General features: G+C 36.5%; 3 protein-coding genes across 4 annotated transcripts in view; 1 reads left to right on the forward strand and 2 right to left on the reverse strand.

Moving 5' to 3' along the window:
• LOC133850297 (uncharacterized) overlaps window positions 1-25,708 on the reverse strand; it is a 79,538-nt gene that overhangs the window by 16,464 nt on the left and 37,366 nt on the right. The window lies entirely within an intron of this gene.
• LOC133850764 (uncharacterized) lies at window positions 294-883 on the forward strand. Its single transcript, XM_062286951.1, has 2 exons — window positions 294-443; window positions 514-883. The coding sequence occupies exons 1-2, from the start codon at window positions 356-358 to the stop codon at window positions 693-695; spliced, it is 270 nt and encodes an 89-aa protein (XP_062142935.1). The 5' UTR covers window positions 294-355; the 3' UTR covers window positions 696-883.
• LOC133850407 (phenoloxidase-activating factor 2-like) lies at window positions 14,628-16,849 on the reverse strand. Its single transcript, XM_062286497.1, has 2 exons — window positions 16,338-16,849; window positions 14,628-16,280 (listed from the first exon to the last, which is right to left on the reverse strand). The coding sequence occupies exons 1-2, from the start codon at window positions 16,767-16,769 to the stop codon at window positions 15,516-15,518; spliced, it is 1,197 nt and encodes a 398-aa protein (XP_062142481.1). The 5' UTR covers window positions 16,770-16,849; the 3' UTR covers window positions 14,628-15,515.

Genomic DNA, 25,708 nt, shown 5'->3' on the forward strand with positions numbered 1-25,708 from the left:
AAGCCGCAAAGAGAGTTGGAGCCATAATGAAAATGAAATAATTTAGACAATGGTTTGCTGTTGACGTTCATTAACTATGCACAGGCAATAATCTAATAATTAAACGTGAATTAAAGCATTTTAATAATTCACCAACAACAATGCCGCAACCCCTTGGCGAGAGGAAATCTCAGGTAGCGACAACAACAAAGCCAACAAATTGAGGTGTAATCACGAAGCTGTGGTTAAATTTCTGTGGGTACAGCCATGGCGTTAATTAGAAATAACAGAAGAGTTGGCAGCGCCTCAAACTCAAGTGGCAGGCCTTGAGATGTTTATGAGTTGTTTTGTGTATTTTTGAAATTCGATTCTCGAAATGAAATTCAAGTATCAAAGCAAACACAAGTCTCTTCATCTGTTTAAATTCAAATCAATTAAACACATTGCACGAGTTGTGGCGCGTGGTAAGTGACCGAATAATGAGATCACAGTCAAAGTAAACTTCTTGATAACTTAATCTCAAACTGCTTGCAGCATTGGCCAAATCCTTCTTCTATTTGAGCGCACCTCCCATCTGTCCGCGACATCAATTGTCGCTGCTGAGTCTTTATCCCCATTGCCCGTACATTGGATACTGTTTGTGCTATCCAATATCATCATCATCAACATCATCTGGACACCGATATGTTGGGCACTCTGTACTTTGTGCTCTATGAGTTCCTCAGATTCGTTTGCCCGTTGCGCATCTTTCATGACATTGAGGAAATGGAGCCGCAGCTGGACTTGAAACACGGCGACATCTGGTATGAGATATGAGATGGCTGCTCCTAATTGATTGATGATGTGACCACAGTTTCCAATAAAGAAAGACCTCCGATTCGTTCCGTTCTTTGTTGCCAAGTAACTTGAGCACTTCTTAGTACTGAGCGTCGATTCACTTTTTCGCTCAATTGTCACATAATTTTCACATAAATTATCAAATAATTTAAAGCCCCTTGCCAGGGCAACCTACCCGATGATGATGATTGCGTAGGTAACCAGCGCGCTGGTTGAGCATCAAATGAAATGAAATTTATTGCCTCGGCTTATGCTCAAGTATCGTCTCTCGTATCTGGGCAAGTTAACTAACTTGAGGGCGGAGTAAAGCAGGGCTGCGTTGGCAATTGAGTGGCGTTGAGTTGGTTGTAATTGCGTATTAAAATGATACACCAGGGACCATTTGTTTAATGAAATGTTGCGATGTCTGTAAGCTAATTAGCATGCTCCTAGCCTCGACTATACGTATTTATGCTAAGTAACGCAGTCCAGGATTGCCACTGATAGTAGAGAATGTTCACGATGATGATGATGATGGAGACGATGGGAATGATGACAAAGCGGTTGGTTAGTTAAGCTCCTTTCATTTGCCACATGATTGCATATAAGCGGCAAAATGTGTCGTTCATGCTAATGCCAGTCAAAGTCATGTCAAATGTGAGTGAAAGCGGGTTAACTGCATCGATAGAAAGTCTCGAAGTGAGAACGAGAAGGTAACGAAATAAACTTGAACTTACAAGTTGTTGCAGACGCTTACTATATTAAAGTATTTAAGTTGTAAAGAGGTCTTAAATTATACGTACATTACTAAATTTTAGAATTTAATACATAAACACACTAATATTGCAAAGAGACTTAGGCTTTCGACTGCCTTATGCCTTATATGATTTAATTCTATGCGCGAATATAGGCAACTTTACAAAATAGGATTTTTTAGTGAAGCCAATAATACACATAATCTGAGGCAGCTGACATTGGCATCTTGAACAGAACTGGATGCAAATTTTAAGTACTCTTTTACCATACATATGTACTTATATATCTTAGTTTAAAATGTATTTTTATAAATTTTGGTAGAAATATTTGAGAAATAGACTGACCACTTTTTAATTTTTGTTCAGTTCACTGCAAGTCAAAATAATTAGATTTTGACACGGTTTTCATATTTAAAAGTCTTCTTTGAGATGACATTGATAAGAAACTAAATGAGTTTTAGATCAAGTTCTTAATTTATTTTTAGTTGAAAGGAAGAAAATAGTATTGCATTTCAAAATATTCAGAAGACTTTTCTGGTTGACAAAGCATTGAGAATAAGGAAAGCAACATGACGCATTTTAATGTGGTTTTAGCTAAAGTTATGCCCAGTAAAAATCAATAGTCAATCGTCAATCACTCGTCGTCAATCAGGCCTCAATCGTTTGACTCAAAAGCAATTTGTTTTCCCTGTCGCATGTTCACATTCCTTTCATTCTTCTCTCGATGCTCGCTGTTTGCGGAGTAGTCGCGATGTCCTTGATGTTCTCTTTTTTCCCATTTTTTTTTTTGGATGCCAAGTTGACACAATTTGATTTTTGGCATCGGGCGTGGAGTGAACTTTGAACTAATCTATTTGTGTTTGTTTAACTTTGCAACGATTAACTCGACACTCTCGTATGTTGTTCTTTGCTTGTCCTTCTTCGACTGTGTTTGCCTGCGTGTTTCTTGTATTGCGTCATGTCAGCCTGTCATTGCTTCCCCCCTATTTTTTGTGTCGGGTTTCTCCTTCAAATGGGTTTCTCGCATAGGTGACATGGGTATCGTTGACTGACAGGAAAGAGAAAGCAGAAGAGGCAAGTCTCCATCCTCAGTCTCAATCTCTGGCCTTGCCTGGCCAATTATAGGACGATTTCATGTTGCTCCTTGACACTCATTAATACCGTAAATTAGCCAAAGAACTAGTTATACTTATACATTGGCTCAGATAATAACTTCTACTTGCGTGGACAGCGCAGAGCTGAGCTTTAATTAATACGTCTGACTGAGCACAGTCCTCCATGTCCTCCATGTCCTTCGGTCTGTCCTTCGCCCTGATTAAACGCTTATGAGAAGAGAGTTGTCTGTGTGTTTGCGTCTGTGTAGAGTGGAGTTAAGCAACTGATTGCCAGATTTGTTAATTATGCTCGTTATAATTAATGTTCTGCTCTCATACTCATTGCCCCAATATCTATCTATAGCTCAGAGACCTTACCTCAGTTTTGCTAATTGCCAATAAATTTGCGTGCGGCAAATATAATATAATTTTCAAGTCCGCGATGCTGTCATGCTGGCTGTCACTTCAGTGCGAAATGTGAAATGCGAAATGCGAATTGCTAAATGCTTAAATGAAATCTAATCACGTTCTAATTTCTGTTAAGTTTGACAGCAACACATTTTCTCGTTCCTTCATTTTTGCCCTTGGCCCGCATCCCACTTCCCTTGCTGTTTGTCGCTTGGCTTGTATTTCATTTCCGGCGTTTAACTATAGTACTGTTTAGTCTTTTCTTTCCTGTTTCCCTACTTTACTTCTCCTCCTCATTCTTTGTTTTTTTGCAGTTGGCCAGCAGCCAAAATAGAAATTTGCATTCATGGAAGGGAGCACTGGGTTAAGATGAAGTGAAAAGACACTCGCTTCTGATAAGTTTGACTTCAAACTATTTAGTTTATAAATTAGCCAAACTGCTGCTCAAAAATCCAGTTAATTAGCGACAAGTTTTCATCAAATAACAAGGGGAGGAATGACTTTTTCTCTCCCTTTTGAGTGCTGAGTGCAAATGAAGCAATTAGTCGAGTTCTTCGAAATATTCACAGTAATTGACACCAACAAAAAAAGTACTCATCGTCCTTGTATTATCCTGGCAATTGCTGCATAAATGTGGCCAATAAATGCAATTTATTTGTCCATTGAAATCGCCGTTTTTGGCACATTGCTTATTGATTATTTTTTGCTAATTTATGTGCCAATAAAATTGTCAATTTGTATGCGTGCAAGGACGCTGGGCGAAGGATAAGGAAGAGGGCGTCGACCGGCGAAAGGGGGGCGTGGTTGACAGCACCATTAGACTTAAGTGTCGCTGGCTGCTTAAGTGTCTCCTGGCCGACTATTCTGACTGTTCTGTGTGGTCCTGCTTTCAAGTCCTTTGGCTGCACACACAGAGGGCACAATGCCAACGGCGCTTACAAATTGACGCTGCAGGACATTTCTGGTAATGATAATACCTCCTCTTCTGCTCATCTCTCCGCTTCACTGTTTCTTGTTTCTATCTTTGTCGCAGCTCGAAGTGAAGCCAGCGAAGCGTTGGCCATTGGCGATTGGCTTTGGCTTTGGCCTTAAAGTCTGTGCAGCTTATTCTGCCGCATTAAAGTTTAAACGCAGCCTTAAGCAATTTTATTGCGATTTTAGTCAATTGGCTTCAGGCTGATTAACAAACGATTTTGCACTGGCTTCACTTGATTTTCTAGCCGTTAATAAGCCTGCTCCGATATGTTCTCTTGTGGCTTCTATAACAATTATTTATTAAGCTTTTTTGAAGCATTTATTGGCAATTTTATTATATTTTATTATAATACCATCAACTTTTTTTTGAAGCAAACTAAATTTTAAAAATTTTCGTAATTGAAAATCATACGTGAATATCTCCAAATAAAAATGTGTTGCGAAAAAACTTGAATAGAACATTTTAGTGAGTTAAAATATAATAAAGAACTTTGTGACTTTTACTGACTTCAAATTTAAGGATTTTAAATTTTTAAGCTTTTCGTCAAAAAAATTAATTCGTAGTGGGACATTTAATAAATATTATTTGAGAGCACTTCATTTGAAAAATCTTAATGGTTGAAAATCAGATGTGTGTATTTATATAGCGAACAATATGTTTCTAGAAAAAAGTATTGCCAAAAAACTTAATTCGATCAATTTTTGAAAGAACAAATTCATTTAAACTTATCTTTAAATATTAAATGTTAAAAAAATAATCCGAGATTTGGATTGAAATCAATAATAATATAAAAAAGTGAAGAATTTGGACTGAGATTTCGATTTTTAAATCAAAATAAATGTTATTTTAAACAATGATTCATTTTTACATCACTTTGCAACATCTTTATTTTCGACTTCTTAAAAGTAAGATATATTGTGATTATTTTACTCTATTTTAAAGAGCTTAATAGTCCCTTAACTTGTTGTAGCTTTGTTAGAGCAGTTTTCTACTGTTTTTCTAAATATCTATCTAATGTTAAGAATTTTCGAAAATATATTTAACAGCATTACAAGAACAGTTTGAGAGGGGCGAAAGTTTTCGAACTCTATTAAACTTTGAGTTCGCTTTAAACGGACGAATGGTGAATGAACCAATTTTTGGCTAAAGCCAGCAAATCCTTGTTAACTCACTCACGATGGCAAGGCAACCCTAGCGAAAGTTTGTCGGCTGCTGGGGCAACCCTCGCATAAACAACATTTTAGCACAGTTTTGTACCCCGTGCCCTGCCCCTCTCCCCATCCCTTTTTAGCGCAAAGCACCCATTTCCACTTAGCAAACCTTTTGGCTACAGCAACAACAACAACACGAGGCTTTTACGCCATTTGTATTGGGGCTAAAGATGAAGATGGTGATGAAGAGGAAGAGGGTGAGAGTGGAGAGTGGAGAGGGGAGAGGGAGAAACCGCCGTTAGCCAGCAGCCACTTGACGATGAAGACATTTTTCTTGCTAAAAAATTGTATTTACAACATCATTTGCGCTTAAATATGCGCCAGAGAGAGGAAGGAGGACGGGATGGAGTTGAAGGGGTCGAAGGGTGTGCCTGAAGAGCGGGGTAAAAGTGGCAGATATGGCCAAGATGGAGGCACCTTAAAACCCATTCAAAGTGCGGCCACTCAAGTGCCACTTCTCTTATAGAGCCAACCTTCCATAGAGCACAAATTTTATGCCGCTTTATGGTTACTTTAGTGGTCAATGCAACAACCACAACAACAACAACAACAGCAACCATAACATCGACAACGGCAGCGAAATTCAAGTAGCAACATAAAAAAAAAATGGCTGACTGACAGCATGACGAACGAACTCAACTGAACTGAACTGAAGTTCGCCTTCGCTTTTCTCTCCTCTTCTCTGCCTTTTCACTTTCCCTCATCTTGTTAAATTATGTAAAAATGTAATTTTCATAAAAAAAAACCGAAAGAAGAAATCGGTTGCCCAGGGAGGAGGAACGATGGCATCGGCCTGGAGCAGGAGGCGTGGCTGTAAATGCTTCAAGTGTTTGCCGCTGCCTTTTGATGTCGCTTGTAAATTGAATAATAATAAAAATTCCTTTACCTTGCGGAATTTACAGTAGGTCAACGCAAGCAATTTCTTGACCTTTTTCTTTTTCTTGCTTGTGGCTTACAGTGTAGTAAAGGTAGAAGAGAAGCACGGAGAGTGGGAAAGAGAAACTTGAGGAAAGAAACATTTGCCCGCAATCAAATCGATGCTGAGGTTTTAGTTGGGTATTAAAACAACTCGCTTTAGCAGCTAAAATTGATTAACAAACTTGTTGGGAAAATTGAACTATTCTGTGTACAACAGTTAGTATACTTAATTATGTGAAACATTTCGTTTATTGAAATTAACAAATGCAAAGTACTTAAATACTGACAAAATTTGTATTTTGTAAAATTAAAAATTATTAGATAAATCATGAAAGCTGTAATTCAAGTAGGCTGATGTTGCTTTTGACTAGAGGCTCAGTTTATGTTATAATATCAAAATGTAACCTATTAAAAATAAAAAATAATAATCTTAATAGATTCTCGAAAATTTGTCAAAATATTGATAACACAAAAAGATAATAACAATAAGTATCGACAGTTCGCTACAAGCATTTTTTTTGAAGTTAGAGTCTTATCTGAAGTTCTTCACACGGCGCTACATACAACAAAATGCAACTAATTTACATATTTTGTATTACATCAATAAAAACTCTGTTATAATCCAATTTCATCAAATAGCACATATGGATATTGATGGCGTTAAAGTGAAAAATATTTGAACATATTTGAATAAACAGAATTTTTATTGAAATTATAAATATATTCATACTTTACAGTTTATGTTCATTATTACGCACACATAAGTTAAAAGTCCAAAAACTGAATGTAGTCAGAAAGCTTTTCAATGTAGATCAGTAATTAATTATCTAAATATAACACAAAGTTGTATTCTAACAATACTATATGTATTGTTGGCTTAACGATTTTTTCAGCACTAAAAGACAAACTCCTTTTTTACTTTTAAAGTAATTACTTGAATTGTCTTTTTTTTAATTTTACATATGTATATAACCAAGAGCGAGGGCAATAGATTAAAAAACTCCGTGTTATTACGATTAATAATCAATCGATAATTCTATAAAGTTTTTCATATTGTTGGTTATCATAAAATACAAAAATAATGCTGTTATATTACAGACGCTAGCGATGTTATTCTCCATTGAATTTGAATTAAGTATACTATATTTGAGATTTTATTGATAAATACAAAACTAAGCTAAAACTGAAGTAAGAATTCTATTGTCAATTTCAAACAACAGAAAAGCTAATAATCGGAAATATCTTTTCTTTGGTATTCTTTTCGCTCTAAAAATATTCAAAGTTTTTTTATACTGGCGATTCACCTGTCTATTTAACAAGAGGGAATTTAATAAGAGACCTCTCTGTATCCTCTCTGCTGACCACTTGCAATTACCTTCTTTTTTGTTGTTGCCATTAATTTCCAGCTAATTGTAAGAGCTGCTGCTGCTGCTGATGCTGCATGCGAAGCACACATCGAGTCACAAGCTCAAGCCTGTAAGTGGCCTGGTGATTGCGACAGTGCCATTAGCTTTTATTGGGCCACATGAACATACGATACACACACACACATACACACACTCGTAAATAAAGTGTAGAGTAGCTTTGTCACAAAAATTGCCGATGTCGTGAGTGTGTGTGTGTGTGTGTGTGTGTGTGTATGTGTGTGTTTCGCATTTTGACCTTATTGCTTTTAGCCCAGCAGCAAAAGCCAGACTCGCAGCCTGCTGTTTGTTGTTTGTTTGTTTGACTGATTTGCTGTTGTTTATTTTGATTTCCGGTTCAAATACTCGACGTGAAGGAGGAAGAGGAGGAGGAGTACATGGAACACACACGGTACACGGCCTTCGCAAAAGTTCCCGCTGCTTTCGATTTCAGCATTGATTGTGTTGTCGCCACAGGAGGTCCTTAGCGTCGACTCCGTCTCCATCTCCATCTCCATCTCCGACTCTGCCAACGACTACGCCTCGCCGCTTTCCATTTCTTTCTGTCAGCAAACTCTTGTGTGTGTTACGACCAGATTAGTATTGACAAACAGGCAAAGGACCAGAGGCCCAGTCGATGAAGTTGCAGCCTGGCGACAGTTAGGTAATCCAATAAACACCTATACATACACATATTCGTACGTGAAGAGGAAGAACTAACCTGCGCTTCTGATCCTTTATTTGACCAGCCAATTTCGCATTACGTATACGTCTTTTGTTTATGTTCAACAGTCAACTTCAAAAGGCATTAAGTTTTTTTTAGTGTTTTGTTTTGATCTTACTCTCCTGCTCTCCTGCTCCCCTATCTCTCTCTTTCTTCTTCTCACTCTATCTATTCCCTCTTTTTGTCTCTGTCAATTGGCTATAATAAACAGTTGATGGCACTTGTTTAATAGCTGCTTATAACACTCCAATTCAATTGAATTTCATTCAAATTTCACAGCATTATTATTTTGCATAAAAAATGCATTAATCGAGAATTTATGTTTTTGTTTTTTCCCCCCTTTTTTCGATGTCGTTAATGTTGTGTAAAGTCATAACTCTCGCTTTATGCATCTGCAATAATATTTGCTATTAAAAGCCAGCCCGCCTCATCGTGTTGACACGAAACAACTTTTAGCGATTTATGAAAATGCCTTTGTGTCATTAAAATTATGTACGCTGAATTTAATTAACAATTTCGATAATTGAACTTGAATTGTGTAAAATAGAGGGATGCAACATCTATAGAAATTACTATTTCAACCATGCGAAAAATTTTTGTATAACAAAAATTATTTCATACATTGGTAACAAATAAAAGCAAATTAATAAATTCTTTATGTATGAAATATAAATTAAAGCTGCTATAAATATATACTATATGTCTTATTTCTCTATATTCTTTGAGACTTCTTAGCTACATTTGGCTTAAATAAAATAAGACACACTGAATTAAAGCTTGCTATAAATATATTTATAATAAGTCGCTTTACTTTTTCTAGTGATTTAAAGTTTATTGTTCATTGAGTGGTTTTAAAATTTTCCAGTCTTAAATGACGTTTAGTTCGTGAACTTTGTTAAGTTGTGTCTTGCTCAAAACTTTTTTCCTTCAACTAAATGCAAAACTTTTGAATCGAACAACAATCATGACTTAATGACAATTTGCATGGCAAAGTTGAAGTCAAGTTGCAAGCGAAAATTATAAAGAAAAAATGTTGCAACTACTCGCTGCATATTTCCCTTGCCAGCTCTATTGTGACGGAGCAGAAAAAAGCATAAAAATGAAATTTTAATCATTTTGCTGGAACGCCATTAAAATGTTAATTCTGCTCGAGAGCATATTGCAATCGATTGAAAGATGTGGAAAGAGAAAGGATATCAGCTGGATATGTATTAAATGTATGTATAATGAGTGGAGAACTGAAATGCAGCGAGTTGTGATTAAGGCAGCAAATGAAAACGCAATTAAAAGCAATTATAAAAACGTCTATTTCACACATGTCAAAAGCGACAAACAAACAAAACTATAAAAATTAAAGAAAAAATTGCAGAGAGGAAAGGAAGAGCAAGAAGAAGTGGAAATGGGAATGGGAGTGGAAGCGTATTGGGTGGAAAAGTTTTTGGCAGCCAAGTTCTGCAAGCAATTAAATATATTTGTCACTTCGAAACGCCTGACAAGCTGAACTTATCAAAAAACCGCAACGGGGCAAGTGTGGCATGGGATGTGGCAACTGCAGTTGGCAGTGGGGACAACGCTGCATGGTTGCATGTTTTGCTTGTCAAACATTAAAACTGGTTGCTGTGGCATGTCTCAAATGTTTGGCTCGGCTTCTTTTTTGGCAAAAGCAAAAGTCTTTGCCAGCTCGCCACTTATTAAATGCAGGGAACCTTCCTTCCTTCCTTCCTTTCTTACTCTCCTCTACACTCAGATTTGCTCGTCTTTCCACAACCTCAGAACCTCGTCAACTAACTTGGCGTAGAGAGGCGGGGTGGCTCCAGCGTCAAGTTTTGAGCAAAAGTTTTGCCAAGCTGCCAGCGGAGCTGTAAAAAAGCGTTGCCACTGTTTTTGAGCACTCGTTAACTGTGCTGGCGTTGAATCTGGCGCCAACTCTGGCTGGCGAATCCTTTGTCCTTTTGCCATTTATAAAGTTTTAATCATGTAAAGCATACCAATAGTTAAATATGTATATAAGTATACGAGCAAAGCTTATGCATTTTGCTCCCTTTGCCCCTCTTCCTAACATCAGCAACTGTGTTCGCTCTGGCAGCTTTGAAAACGTCTCAAAGTTCTTTCTTTCCCATCGTCGCCCTTTCCATTCAACACAAAAGAAGGCGGACAAGTCGCCCTCAGTTGCTATGCAACATTTATTTCTGCATCAAATACAGTGTCATCTAAATTTAAAATCTGAATACTACGCTAAAGACGAGCTTATACGATATTGGGTATATATGAATTTTATATTTTTATACCCGCTTCCCATAGGAAAGAATGGTATTTATGCATGTAAAAGGCATAAATATTTACATGTATATATTTTTTTGATCAGCGTCAATAGCAGAGACGATATAGTCATGTCCGTCTGTCTGTCCGTCCGTCTGTATAAGCACCTAGATCTCAGAGACTAAGAGAGATCGATATACAACAAAATAGAATGTAAAAAAAGCGTATAACAATCATAAATCTTAGCTGTTCATCATACATCAGCTATAGAATTTATGATTACTGCAAATTTTGTTGTTATTTTAGTTAGTTGTTTTTATATTTATTTGAATGTGTTAACTTTAAGTTTCCTTAACTTCATTTCCTTTCTTATAGTAATCTTAATCTTAATCTCAATCTCTCTCTCAATCTTAAAAAGTAAATATTTTATAATTTGAAGAACTATATAGGAGTATTCCGAAAAGTAATGAAATATTAAAAACAATAGTCTTTAGGTTTTTAAGTTCCCACTTTAATTACTTATTGAAATACTAAATCTTTGGTGCCGCCTTATAAAATATTTTGGAGATGTTTATCTTTTTACAATAAGAGAAAATTATAAAGAAATATGAGAGTCGTTAAATATGATTTATTTTAACTGAATATCTTATTCTCAATCTGTTTTCCTTACAGTGTTTTAGACAGAATTTTAAATTTTTAGGTCAACTTATTACTATTGATTACTATATAATATATAGCTTGGATACTATGTGTGTTAAAAATTGATTTATTTTCACCCTCACTGCATTTGCTTTTATTTATTATAAACTGAAGAAAATAATATTCAAATTATAATTGGTTACTTCCTATCGATAGACAATACCTTATGTTCATTACATTTTTCTTGCAAAATCGAAATGTTTTTTAATAGTCGATAATTTGGTGTGTAATTTTTTTTTCGCATTACAAATTAAATGCCATTTGCATTCATGAAAATAATTATGATAAATGACATAATTATGATAAATGACATTATTTAAAAACCAAAATGAATGATTAACTGAAGCTTTAATTGCATAATCAACTATGTTTACATTTTCAATTGTCCTTCTTTTTTTCCTGGGGCGTTGTGTGTGTAACCAGAGTTGTAGCAAATGCGGGAGGATTGACCTTTTTATTTATTATTGAGTAATGTGAGAAAATTGATGAAATGACGTGGAAATAAATTCACATTTATTGAGAGTAAACACTTTGTACCCCGCAATTTCAATCTAGAAAAATTAAGAGGTTTATCTCATGCAATGCTCTAAGCTTATTTAGGCAGATTTAATTGCCTAAATAATATCAAATATCAGCTGGAAATTACTCATAAAGTACTGAGTACTGAGAGTTCTAATAAGGTTACGAGTATTCATTTGATATGCGGAGTAAGTTTTGATTGAAAATCCTGCAGCTTAATAGTTCACTGTCAGGTAGAGAAATCATGAATTACCTTAGTGGCAGTTAAACATGATATTTCATCTCTAACTTGAATGCTAAAACTATCAGAGGCTTTATCGTTTGGTAGCCAATAATGTATTTGAATAATAAATAAATTATGAATCAAGAAAAAATTCTGAATGCTAAAGTTTATTTTAATAACAATTTCTAATTAATTAGTAAGCTCTTAACTTTCGAAAAAAAAAACTTTGGCACATATGATAAATATCATATTTGTTGGAACAATCTGAAATATTCGAATTAAAAGTTTAGCTCGAGGTGACAAACAGTAATACACAAATAAATTAAGAGTAATAGTTAATTATAATTCTTCTCTGAAGTTTTTAGAATATTATATTCAGGATGCTTAAGAAATCATTAATAAACTTTTGCCAATAGGGTAAATATGATATTTCTTGGTGCAATCGTGAACTCTGGTAGTAATTCTTGATGTGGCGAACGTGGCTTAACCGAAACCGTCAGCAAAATGCCAACAAACAATTCAGTAGCATTTCCTACCTCAAAAACCAAGTAACAAACTCTGGCAAGCTGGCAAGGAACTGAATGAAGGGGGACAGGGTAGGGTAGGGTAGGACACTCTCAGAGGCTCTGCAGGGACACTCTGTGTATGCAGCCAAGTGGAATCAATTAATCTCTTTCCGTAAACATTTGCCAGGCAGCAACAGCAATGGCAGCAGCCTGGCACAGCAATAACAAACATGAAAGGAGACGCTGAGGAGGTCTAAGCAGCCAAAAATATGAGACTCCAGCTACGGATGAGAGGGAAGAGATTGCCCATCGAGATGAAAGAAGGAAGTTCTGATGTAGAGTCAAAAGAGTGCGAGAGCGGGAATGAATGGGAACTGGGGAGATTGGGTTACTTCAGCCAAGGAGCACCGCTTGCCGCGCTCGCTGAGTGAAATGTTTCAGAAAGTGCAGCTTGCAGCTATGAAAAATGATAAATTTCAGTGTGTAGCGACAGTCAACTCTCACCCCTCACCCCTCACCCCTCGAACACCACTCAACTCGCCCCTCCGCTGCCCACTTCACTTTGCTGGCGCTCTTTTATTATTTATCAAGCTTATTACGAAAGCAGCAGCTACGTCTAACAGGGTAAAAAAGAGGGGTAAGAGGAAGGGCTGAGGAGCAGCTTTCAACTGCAACTGTGCAGGGCGTTCCTTTCTCTCCCCCTCCTCTTGCCCTTCTCTGCTGCGTTTGCAGTTTCAGTTTGCCGCCTGGTTTGATATTGAAAAATTATTGCTTTTTATGAAATAGTGTCATAAATTATTCGTAATACATTAACAATTATTTAGTAGTTGTTTTTGTAGCGTCTACTCAAATGCGTGATATATTGCCGGCCACTTACTCAAGCGTTTCCACACAGCAACCATTCCATCCAGTCAGCTGACGGAGACTGAGACTGAGACGGAGACTCAGACAGAGACAGAGTCTCAGCCTCAGACACATAAATTAATTTCGTTTGACAATCAATTACCTAAAATGGAAAATACAGAATGAAAATTGGGATTAGCCTTTCGCCAGAAATATGATTAGGAAATTGAATGAGTTGCTTCTTAGATTTCCAGCACGTTGAAGGAAAACCGAATGCCAAATAAAATTTATTAACTCGGCAGTAAACATCAATGTGTTTGTTTGTTATACCCTCTGAGACAAAAATAACTACAGTATTTATGATTGTCGAAAATTTGGTTGCGATCGGATAAAAATTGTAAAGATTATTTAAAAAATACTTTTGTAAGGCTAAAAACACATACATATGTATGTATGTATGTTAGTTACAACTAAGGTCTAAGTTTCTTTGGCTGACAATCTGGTATATTTTGTTCTCTATGGTATAAAAATACTAAAATACACCGAAAGTTATTGTATTATTGGTGATACAATATCGATATACCAAAAAAATAGCCATTGGTATATTTTCGGTATATAAACTCGGTATATTTTAAAATGGGTGGAGGGTATCTTGTAGTCGAGCCCACTATACAGAAGCTTTCTTACTTGTTTAATTTAATTTTATGCTGAACTATGTGAAAGTTAATTATGATAAATGCATTTGGATTTTCAAATTGAACTCTTGCTTGCCAAGAAATAAGTTTAAGCTCTAAAACATTCGATTGAATAAACAATTATGAATAAAAGAGTAAAGAGTAAAAAGCGAATGTAATACGTAGAAATTAAGCAACATCAGAAATACAATTATAAAATTCTAATCAAGACAATAATGCATTTCTGAATAGAAAACGCTTAAAATACATTTTTGTTTGTGTGCAAAACACAATTATGGTATTAAAATGTAAACTTGTTAATTTTCCTTTGTGATTGTCAATTCTTCTTTCTTTATTTATTTTCAAGGTATAAATACGTAGTTAATTACATAAAATATAATTTTTTCTAATTTTGCTATTGCATTAGTCTTAAAAAAAGTAAAAAAAATAAAAAATACTTTATTGAATACGGTTTATTTCAGTTTTTATTTAACTTTATTGCTTCCCACAATAAGTTTTGGTTTTCTTGCACTGCTTTAAATCAAAAGTATTTATAAATTGACAGCCAGAATTATGGCAAGAGTAAACACACGGCAAAGCTGAGAAAAAGCAATCGGGAGTCGAGTTATTTCTGCCGAGGACGCTTTATTGATTTATCGCTATTGGCGTGAGTTATAATTGGTTTATGAGGTAGCTCGACCATCAAGTGCAGAATCGTCGTGGTTCTTAAGGTGGATTTATGGGAAACAGCTTCTCTGGCATTTTTGGGAACATTTCGTGAAACGAGCTCTTAAAATTAGTGCTTAATTGTGTTAACTTTAATTATAATTTGCGCCCCATTTTGATGGCTTTTTCGCAGCGTAATGGTGTCAAGTGATTAATGTTCTAAGCCTTTGACATTGTCTGACGACTTGCCAAGTGTTTAAACTTATTAATTATGGCCAATTAAATTCTGTGTAGTGTGGATTATAGTACGGTGTATGAGTGGCATGCAATTGTCTCTCGAGGGTCGGGTTTCAATTAAATTTGAAGCGAGGTCGCTGGCCGCATAGTCTCCTATTATACTATATAAAATACATTGTAGTTTTGTGCATTGTTTGTGTTGGGAGGTTAAACGATGTGCAGGATACAGGATGGCAAAACAACCGGCGGACATTTGCAGGGAAATTATTTTTAATCATCTCGTTGCCACCTAAACAAACAAACAAACAGGGTTCACGTTGAGGTTAAACGCCAAAAAAAGGGATTGCACTGTATATTTTAGGCGCTGTGATGTTTGCCATCAGTCTGGTTTTCTTTTTGGCCATGTGAGTTTTATCGTGTGGCAGTCATTTTGGTTTTGGTCAACAAATGATGGGACAGAAATGTAAGCAAAACATTCAGAAATAACAAGAGGAAGGAAATGTGTTAACTGCGACACGTGTTGTGAGGATATCAAAGTTTTCCATAGAGTTTTAGTCTTGGGATTAATCGTGTTGCTGTTTAATGTTATCATGTGTTTCAATAAATCACAAATTTAAATTACTTTGCTGTTCATCGATCCAGTCCGCAAAATACGCCACATTGCTATATATACCCGGCTGCAGATTGTGAATCACCTTCGTGGACCTCCAACCGCAGGTGACTAAGCCAACCAAAGCATATTGCTTGGGACTGCGCTTGAAAGAACAAACAAGTGGCGAGCCGCTATCGACGCCGCATGTTTCGATATGCGGTAGAGCTTTGCTGCACAGCAGATCGTCACGGATGAAATCACCAAACCAATGAATTTTTTGAGCGTGAAGCTTCGATTCGCAAGATTTAGAATTTATCAAGGAGGTGTTAAACGATCTCAGAATACGCGATCGACTGCCCCAAGCGCTGACAAAGCAATTAGTGCGATTTAAAGAATACGGGGAATTGTTCAAACAGATGGGGGAAATGTGCGGCGCATTGCTGAAGGGTTTTTCCAACTGGAGCATCGCAATGTTGTTGTATTTGTATTTGCCGCCCTTGTAGCCCTCGTGAGGCAGGATCCTTTTGACTGAACGATCTTGATGCGGATACAATTCATCTGTGCTCTCTTTGTCCCATTCACCAGCTCGCACACTGAGTTTATCAAGATCTTCGCCGTTTGTCAGATTAGCGGTGGTCAGCACAATGTTCGAGGCAATCAGAACACCGCCAGATATAAAATCTCCTTTGGCATTGAGCACAGACACCATCCAGGGGAATTCACCGAAACCAGCTCCATAAGTTTGATTTGTTGGTACTTTGCGTAATCCGCACATATTCTGCAAGGAAATTCAATTAGTGCTGTTAAAGGAATCAGTATTGTCGAGCGTTGCTACCTTTTCCTCGCTACGGCAGCAGACTTTTCCTTTGTCACAATCACCAAGGGGATTATCAGATTTGCAAAGCAAACTATCAACACATTCCGTGCCAGCTCTACATTTAATATATTTTGGACAATCGGGAATATTTTTGATAATCTCTTCCAATGTTTGATTGAATGGACAACAGATCTCATCTGCATTTTCACATTTGCCTTCGATCAAAGTCGCCATCGGAGCCATGCATTGGGCATTTGGGATGCACACTGTACCGTTTCCACACTGTACCTTATCTGGATGGGGTTTAATTGTGGTATTTTTAGGGTCTTCTGGTGGACAATCGGCTGCTCTCTTCACAATCCCGGAGAATGTGTCGTCAAGCAAGGCGTCTACGACTTGTTGTTTGTCTTGTTGTATTTTAAAGATATTAAAAATTTTTACACGTAGCATAAATTTTTCATTTTGCAAGTTGATTTGCGCGATTGTTGCACTGCTTAAACTACACAGTATAAGACACCAGATCACACTTGACATTGCGTCTAATTGTGATCCGTTCAGTTGTCGAACTAATTCAATACTGAATGTTCTTAGTTGTAAGCTCTCACAATTCATCGCACTCTGCAAGGTTAAAATTCTTTGTATTTCAATTGAAACTAAAGTTATCACACTTATTTTTAATACCCTTGCGATTTTTTAATAAAGTGTGAAATGGTTTATTAAGTTTCTTGAAAGTGAAATGAACGCAAAAGGGAACGTCTATTATAAATTTTACATTTAACACGCTGTTTAAAAGTAGAATTGTAACACTGAACGTCTTATAACTAAAATGCGCTAATTTAATAATAAAATACAATATAAAGAAAAAATAATAACGAAATATAATAATTTTATCATAGGATTTTTGGCCTTAAAATTACAAGGGTTTTCCTCTTCTAAATAAGAACTTGGTCTTATATCAAATGTTAGAAATCAGAATGTTTTGTAATTGTATAATTGAAAGATATTCAAAATGAAAAAATACTTCTGCTTTAATATAAGCTCTCTTTGGACTCTTTTATGAATTCAACTTATTATTATTATATTCCAAAGGGTCTCTTGAAGTCAAATCTCGAGTGTAGTTTCTTTTAATTATAATCAGAATTCCGCTTTGAGTCACTTTACGTGATTGTTCTCCATAATTCGCTCTCTCTCTCTTTCTCTCTCTCTCTCAATATTTTACAAACTCCCTTCGGCCGGATTATATAATATAATAGAGATTACTTAAACTAGAGAGAATTTAACATAAATGAATTTGTGATGTCATTGCAAACTTACGATTATTAGTAATAATTAAATGATTTAATTTTTTTTCTCGACATTTGAATAATTTTTTTTTATTTCATACAAATTGCTTATCGCCATGCTTACAAGTGAAGTAACAATAATTTCATTAACTTACGCTTAGTTTCCTAATCAGAAATTTATAATGAATTTTATTGCTGGTGTTATATTTTTATCCCGCATGATTAAAATCCGCTTGTGTTTATTTTTAATGTTATGCAGAAATTTCATATTTTTGGGGGAGTCGTGTTTTATATCGTCGACAATTACATGCTTATCAGCACAGCTCTTTAAAAGCGGACACACACACTCACATACACTTGGAAGTTGGGGTCTAGTTGTGTTTGTCTAGCTAAGCAAACAATAATAACACACACACACACTTGTGCACATTTTAGCATACAGCAAGTTATGCGTAGATAGTCGAGTATGCGGAAGCACTTGAAATGATGCTGCAAGAAGTGAGAGGCAGCATCATGTAAAAGAAGGAAGAGCAAAAAAGAAGGAGAGATTGAGAGGGTGTAAAGACACCACGACACTCGGTTGCACATATGTTTATAATGGCTTTTATAACTGCCACCAACGATGCCCAGAACGATATTCGAGCACCCACAGCGCATGGAGCCAGAGGAAGAGGTGGAAAGAGAAGCATGGGAATGGTTGAAGGAGAGAGAGAGAGAGAAAGTGTCGCAAACTAGTTATTGTTCATGCGATGGTGTTGCAGGGTATTATGGGTCAAGCGGCAATGCGATTGCAGTTCACAAAAAAATACTTGTGTAGAAACCTTAAGATTATGAAGAAAATTATTCTGTGCATTTCCGTAAAGTAACTTAAACTAAAATTACACAAAACTAAGAGAAAGTAAGAGAAAACTAAGAGAAAACTAGGAAACCATAATGTAATTTATAAAATTGTTTTTTTTAGTATATTCTTAAACTTTGCTTTTATTTTTCTAAACAACATTTTGAAAATATATTTCTACATTTATATTTAAGCCTTCTAAAGACGTATTTTTTATTTAAATTAAATTTCTCTTCTCATAGTGAATTTAAAAAGGAACTAAAAAAATTTATAAAATTATTAATTTCAGTTATTAATAGTATATTTTAAAACTTTATTTACTTTATTTTGCAAACAATATTTTTCATAAATATTATATTTATTCTTTTTATTTCTTTTTATAATTTAAACTGGAAAATGTTTAAATGTTTTTTGGAAGTGTTTTCGATGTTAATGAAATTTCACATTTACTAAAATGTTTTTAAGCGGTTTTTTATAGCGTATTCAGAAGTAGTGTAGACTTCATATTTTCAGTCCTATATTAGCGAGGATGTTGTTGTTTTTTTTATTGCTTAGTCCCGTGTTTCGTGTACTTTAATTGTGACTTTACTGCAGCATTTTCAGCACACACATACACATGCCACTCTTCAGTCCCTCCCTCTCTTTCACTTTCTTCTTTCTCCTGCAGAGCACGAGTATCTAAGGCCATTTGGCGTTAGGGACAGGAAGTCAATGACTTTGTCGCTTTTGCCGTCGAGCCGTTTATATAAATAGAGCTGTTAGCACTAGTTTTAGTGGCCCAACATGACGGCCATTGTTGTTGTAGGCGAAGTAGTTGTAGTAGTTGTTGCTGTTGCTGTTGTTATTGCTGTTGCTGCTGCTGATATTGTTGTTGTTTTAATTATGCGACTTTTGCCACTTTGGGCGAATATAACACGCAAGCCTTAACGGAACCTGGACCGGGGCATTAAGTCATTAAGTTTTATTGGCAACATCGCTGAGCTGAAACTGGGCTGAGTTGCTTTCATGTGCCGACTGGCCTGCTTCCTTGTTAGGGTTAATCATTAGGGTTAATTGTTTAAATTAAAGCGCATTCGCTGTACGCCATTTAAATTACTGCATGGCAAGGGCAACAAACAAAAAACGAGAAGAAGGAGAAGGAGACACAAACAACAGGCGGCATTCTGAATGCAGAACTGAACCGATACATAGCATAAATCATTGTTGGCATTTTTAAATTGGCTTTTGCGCCGACACATTTCGCTGGCCGGGATTAAGGGAGAGGGCAGGGATGAAGAGGAGGAGCACGTAAACCCCACCAGCCAAAACAGAGTAAAAGAGCGAAGCGAAAGAGAGGAAAGTTGTGTGTTTGCTCCTGCAGCAAACTGGAGATTCATTCCGGGGCATAAATATATGGAGCCGAGACTGCAGGCCAGCAGGAAATTTAACAAAAATTGAGTCAATTTGAATAAGCCCAGGGCAGGGCGTGAGGTGGATAAGGAACACGACCAGAAGCAGCGGCAACAACAGCAGCCAGGACTTATGGCCCTGGTGGTAGAAGCAGAAGACGCAGAAGATGCAACAGCATAATAACAATGAAAGAGAAAACCAAAGCAAAAGCAACAGCAACAGCAGAGCGAATAAGGGAAATGCGCGTTCAGTTAAAGTGCAAAATATATGTACTATATGTAATATAGCAACAACACACACACCTGCCGGATTGCTGCTCCCAGAGGCAAAAGCAGGAAGAGAAAAAGAAAAAAGCGGAGCACAATCGCAAATGGAAATTGGAAAAATGTGTGAAGCAAGAAGTAAATTATGGGGGATCATGAAAGACGCTCAAAATATGAATAAATGAAAGCCTTGGTTGCGGCCAATTTCAGAATTTAAGCTAAATAAACTAAGGCGAAATTATTTTAACAAGTATTTTTAAAATTCTTATTCATTATGAATCTTATTGTACACTTAATATATATTCAGAACTACATGTATTATTGTATGCACCGAGAATCTGGCTTCAAGATTACGCTAGGTATTCAATTTTTTTGATTTGATATATTCAATATACTGTTTTTTTTTATATAATTAATATTTCTTCAATTTCTTTCTACGCTGAACTTATTAGCTGTTGTAATTTTATTTCTGCCAAGCACTATGTTTTACAAATGTCTCTTTAATAATAACCGAAAGTTGTCTTTTGTACTATAAATAGTTGACAGTGTTCAATTAATCGATTGCCATATTTCATGCTAACTGCAACTTTATTTCCGTTTGCGAAATAGCGACTGAATTGTCGTTTGGCACGCAATGAAATCGAATTAATATAAAACTCAATCAACTGTACGAATGTCCAGGCGAATCCTTTGGGCAATCCTAAACACAATCCCCAGGCCAAAAAGAAAACTTTCCATGTTGCCAATAAGTTTTGGGCAACCATTTCGATAACTTTGTCAAATAGTTGAGCAAAGAGAGAGAGCGAAAGAGAAGAGGGAAAAACATGAAACCAAAACGCAATTGCTGTCAATTGTAGCTAGGAAATTCTTGTGCGCACAAAAGTATGCAACATTAAATTATGAGCGGTGCCTTAAGAAGGCTAAAGGCGAAAAACTTTTCATTGTACGACAACAGCAAAAGCAGAAGCAGAAGCAGAAGCAGAGGCAACAACAACGACAAGATGAACAACAACTGTTGTCCGAAGCTTCATCTCGCTGCCCACTTGCAGCCAGCGCTGAGCTGAGCTGTCTAATGCATTGATTGATGAGCATGTCATGAACTTATGACATTGATAGTTATAAATTATTATTATTTCGACTTTCTGCTTTTTGCTACAACAACGAAACGTTGAAAACTTGTTCAGACTTCCTATTCCACTTCGACTTCTTCTTTCGCCTGGCCAATGGCAAGTGCATAAAACATTTGACAACTAATTGACATTTAAAGTGCGCCCAGGGAGGCGAAGCGATGTGAAAGAGATGTCGACGCAAACAAATGATAACTGAGGAAACTGTTTTTCCTTCGTTTACAATTTCCTTCAGCCGATGACGAGTCTCGCTTCGTCATTCCACAAACAATGCCTGGCTAAAGTCCACAATGAAGCTAAGCCATTTGAATGGAAATGCTTTGTTGCCTTTTTTTTATTGTTATCAATAAGCCAAATCGAGAGTGGGGAGACTACGAATAGATCTGTCTGCAAGTATTGAAGCAATTTTTCTCGCTTACAAAAGCCAACTCATTAAACAGACGTCGACCAGGAGATTGCTGCTGCCGTTGATGATGATGATGTTGCTGAGGCGAAACAACAAGCCGTTAAATAATAGCAGACAGACGAAAATACAAGTAAAGAAAAAAAGGTAGAGTCAAAACTTCGATAAAAGCATGCAGCAATTCAAGGCGCTTGTTTGATTAAAATATTTATAAAACAAAAAGAAAAAACAAAGCTAGAGGCAAACAAGTTGGAAAAAAGTTAATTAATCGCAAAAGTTGGCGACAGCAAATAAAATAGCTAAAAGCAAACGAACCGAATAAATGATCGAACTATTAATAAAGCGAAGTAGTTTTTTCATCTCTTTAATGAAAATGTAAAATTGATTTTAAATGAATACAGTATGTTTGAAACTCTAAATTAGTTTTCAAATTGATAAAAATAACTATTAATGGTAAACAATTTTTTTTTTATAAATTTATTGATGGCAATAAAATGAGCAAACGAGATTACAATTTTATGTGTTTTTTTCAAGCGATTTTTTAATGGCTTTTAAGAGTTGCGTAATAACCCACGTCTCATATTTTTTATTTTGTAGTCTATCCTAAAAGTATGCTACAAAATATTCGCACCCAAATGGCAAGCATAAGCAAAACGATTCTCGACTGTTAAACGATATGTATTTAGTGGGAAGTTCAATACGATAACAAGTTGTTTACCATGAATAATCAGCACAATTTTATAGACACACACACACACAGAGCGGCGCCCGCAACTTACCACAAAATGACCAAACACATTTCCTGTTTTGAATTTTGTTTGTTTTTCACTTTGCTTTTGTTGTTGGGGCATTTTCCAACGCTTCGTTCGTGGTCACTTTTGGGCCGCAGTTTGCTGTTTATCATTTTGGCATCTTCATTGCTGTCATTAAGCTCGCATTATGCTACTCCACCATCCCAACGGTTTTCCTTTTCCGCACCTGACGTTTTATAAATGTTTCAAAAATACAGAAACACACACACACACACACAGACTGAGAGACAGAGAGAGATAGAGCGAGAGAATTATAGACACAGTATTTGCTTGGCTGGCACAATATTTATAAAGAGAAATTTGATAAATGCTTCTTGGGGGCTTACTTAATGCGCGCCAAGTGCGTTCATTGTGCGAAATAATAAAAAGAAAATGAGTCCAAGCAGAAAAGCAAAAGAATGTAGCGGGAGTAGCAATTTCTTCGTCGCCCTTTTTTCTGCTGTTTCTACTGCCTGCTGTTTGGTTGAAAGTTGAAGCAAAAAAATGCGGCAACGATTTCATTTTTAAAGTGATTTTAATATAGCTTTGTGTCTGAGTTATTGGCAAAGTTTGCAATGTTATGCATAGACAGAAACAAGCTAAAGAGAAACTCTTAAAGAACAGAGCTTAAAGGTAAAGATATATTGCATCCCCAGGAAGCCCTTTTCTGATATAAACTATTGCAGTTGCTCAGCTGTTGTGCTTGCAAAGCAAACTGTGCATGAAATAGGCAGGAAATGTGTTTAATTTCAATCACAATTTCCCCTTTTAATTTCGTGTTTGCAAAAACACCTAAATAATATACGGAATTAGCATTATTCAGAGCATTTGCCGAGCTATGAATACGCAATGGTCGCCAGGGAGGCCATGAGCATGACTTCTCTGTAAGCCACAAGTAACCGCAGCCGGCGCAGATACATCCATCAATTTACAAGCATATAAATACACAAACACACACGTACATACAGACAGACAGACAGACAGACACATGTGCATATATAAATATTGTATATTAATTTCCATGCGTCACGTTTTCGGCCTGTTGATGATGATTATGATGGGTATATGATGATAATGCCGTATCCACAGACGCCGCCCTGGCGGCAGGCATCGCTTGATCCTGCTGCCACTGTTGCCGCTGATGATGATGATGCTGATGACGTGAATCTGTTGCAGACGACTGAGAGACACGAGACCCCCAAACCAGCAAAACTGACGCCAAACTCCGTTGGGTGCGTTTACTTCAGCAATCAAAAGTTTTTTTTTTTTTGCCTCTCCTTTCCTTTTCCCCTTCCATTCCGCTTTTATCCTTTTTTCCGCCACGCCCACACATGCGCATGAAATAATTTTCAGCACATTTTCTGCATATTCATCAAAAATGGTTTGTGTTTATATAGTGTGTTTTATTTTTTTTGTTGTTTCCTCAATCTCTTCAAGTGGATTTGAGATTTTTATCTCAGCTTTTGTTATTTGCTTATGTTTTTAATATTTTCATATAATAATTTTATTGCTTTATTTCCGGATGACGCATAACACTGAAGTTACCTAAACTCCAAAGACTTTTTATTGTATCTGAAATACTACTTAAAACTTTTCATTAGCGGTCAGTTATTTGGTATAAAAGTTGGAATATATTTATTATTACGACTTTGATTTTTATGACACACAATGGTTTTAATTCAATTTGATATGAAAAATGCAATTCAGCGTTTATTTTTGAAGTTTGCTATCTATCGAAGAAAACCAATTTTTAGCAGCTCAAGCAAAGCCTTTGAGTAGAAAAGAAAATGTGAAAAATGTGTAGTTAAGAATTTTTGCTTAGCTGATGTGTAGTTTGGAATTTTGATTTAATTAAAAAATTCTTTATTTGCGAATTAGCACTTCATTCTTCTACTTAAGCATGGAATGCGGATTTTGTGAATGCATCTGAGCAATAATAGGGAAGAAATCTTTCTAAGACATTTTTCATGCTCGGATTATTTTGCTTAAGCATTCTATGCAGAACCTAAAAACTTCAGCTAGCTAAATGGGCGCTATGTTTTAAGGAAATAGAAAAGTGAACAACAAAGTTTGTTAACAAAACTCGCAAATAACACCAAGGGTTGCTGGTTGAGAGTGCATATAATGGACAACAACTAAAGCAAACCCAGTGAGTAATAATAATCACATCAACAACAACAGTAAAGAGCAGACTGCGCTCTTGTTTGTGTTTTTGGCCCATGCGAGTATTATAATTATTTTAAATTGCAAGCAAAAATATTTGCATGCATTCGTAATTGGCAGCAGGCTTTACTGAGTACGTAAACAACAAGTGTAATAACAACAACACAAAGTACAAATAGCAGCAGCAGCAGCAATTGCTGTTGGCGCAGTTTCGTTAAATCTTTTAGCTGCACGCTGAAAAGTATGCAACGATTTTCACTCGCAGCCGTTGCGACGCCGTCGACGTCGACGTCGACGCCATAGCTATTGTCTGGCCGCATTAGCACTTGCGCCAACGCACCGACAACAACAACTTCAACTGGAGCAAGAACAACAACGATAACTACAATAACTCGGACACAACAAAACATTTCACTTCCTGAGCCGCTGAGAGCTTGATGAAAAAAAAAACTGCAGCAGCTTGAAGGTAGAGCAAGAAAAAAAAAAAACATTAGCAAAAGCAGAACGACAAAGAGGTCTGGGTCTTTCGTTAGGGGAATTGCCAGTGGGTATTTCTTGAGTACGCGGTGACGAATTCAACAGCTTGGAAGTAATAGACTCTCCTCCGTCCAAAGAACGCCCCCAAAGAATGGCACATGGCAAAGACTAGAATTATTGCAGGCAACCAAAAACTAAAATAAATATGTTCTCAGTCTCTGCATGAGTGTGTGTGGGTGGGTGTTTGACTTTAAGCTGTGCGTGCTGAAGGCAGCTGACACTTAATTAAGAGCACTTCGTTTCGTGCTCTTCGCATCGCCTCAAGGCATCTGTATTTTAAATCAATTACCAGCCGAAGTTTGTAGCTCTCAATTTTTCAATCAATCATTGTGGCATTTTGCGATATATATAGATATATGTATATATAATATTGAATACCATCAATAACAATAATTTTCATAAATATGATAAGACATAAATCACAAAATAGCAGGCGCCGCAAAGTGCTCAAAGTTCTGCTGCAGCCGGCCAGGACTCTGGCAGGACTCTTCGCTCAGGACACTTGGTCATGCGAGGCACGCGCGCGTCTGGGAATGATGCGGCTGAAGGGCACAGCAAGTGCCATGAGGCACGCTTTGCTAAGCAGCAGCCACAG

The sequence above is a fragment of the Drosophila sulfurigaster genome, chromosome 2L (assembly GCF_023558435.1).
Source record: "Drosophila sulfurigaster albostrigata strain 15112-1811.04 chromosome 2L, ASM2355843v2, whole genome shotgun sequence".
NCBI lineage: Eukaryota > Metazoa > Arthropoda > Insecta > Diptera > Drosophilidae > Drosophila > Drosophila sulfurigaster.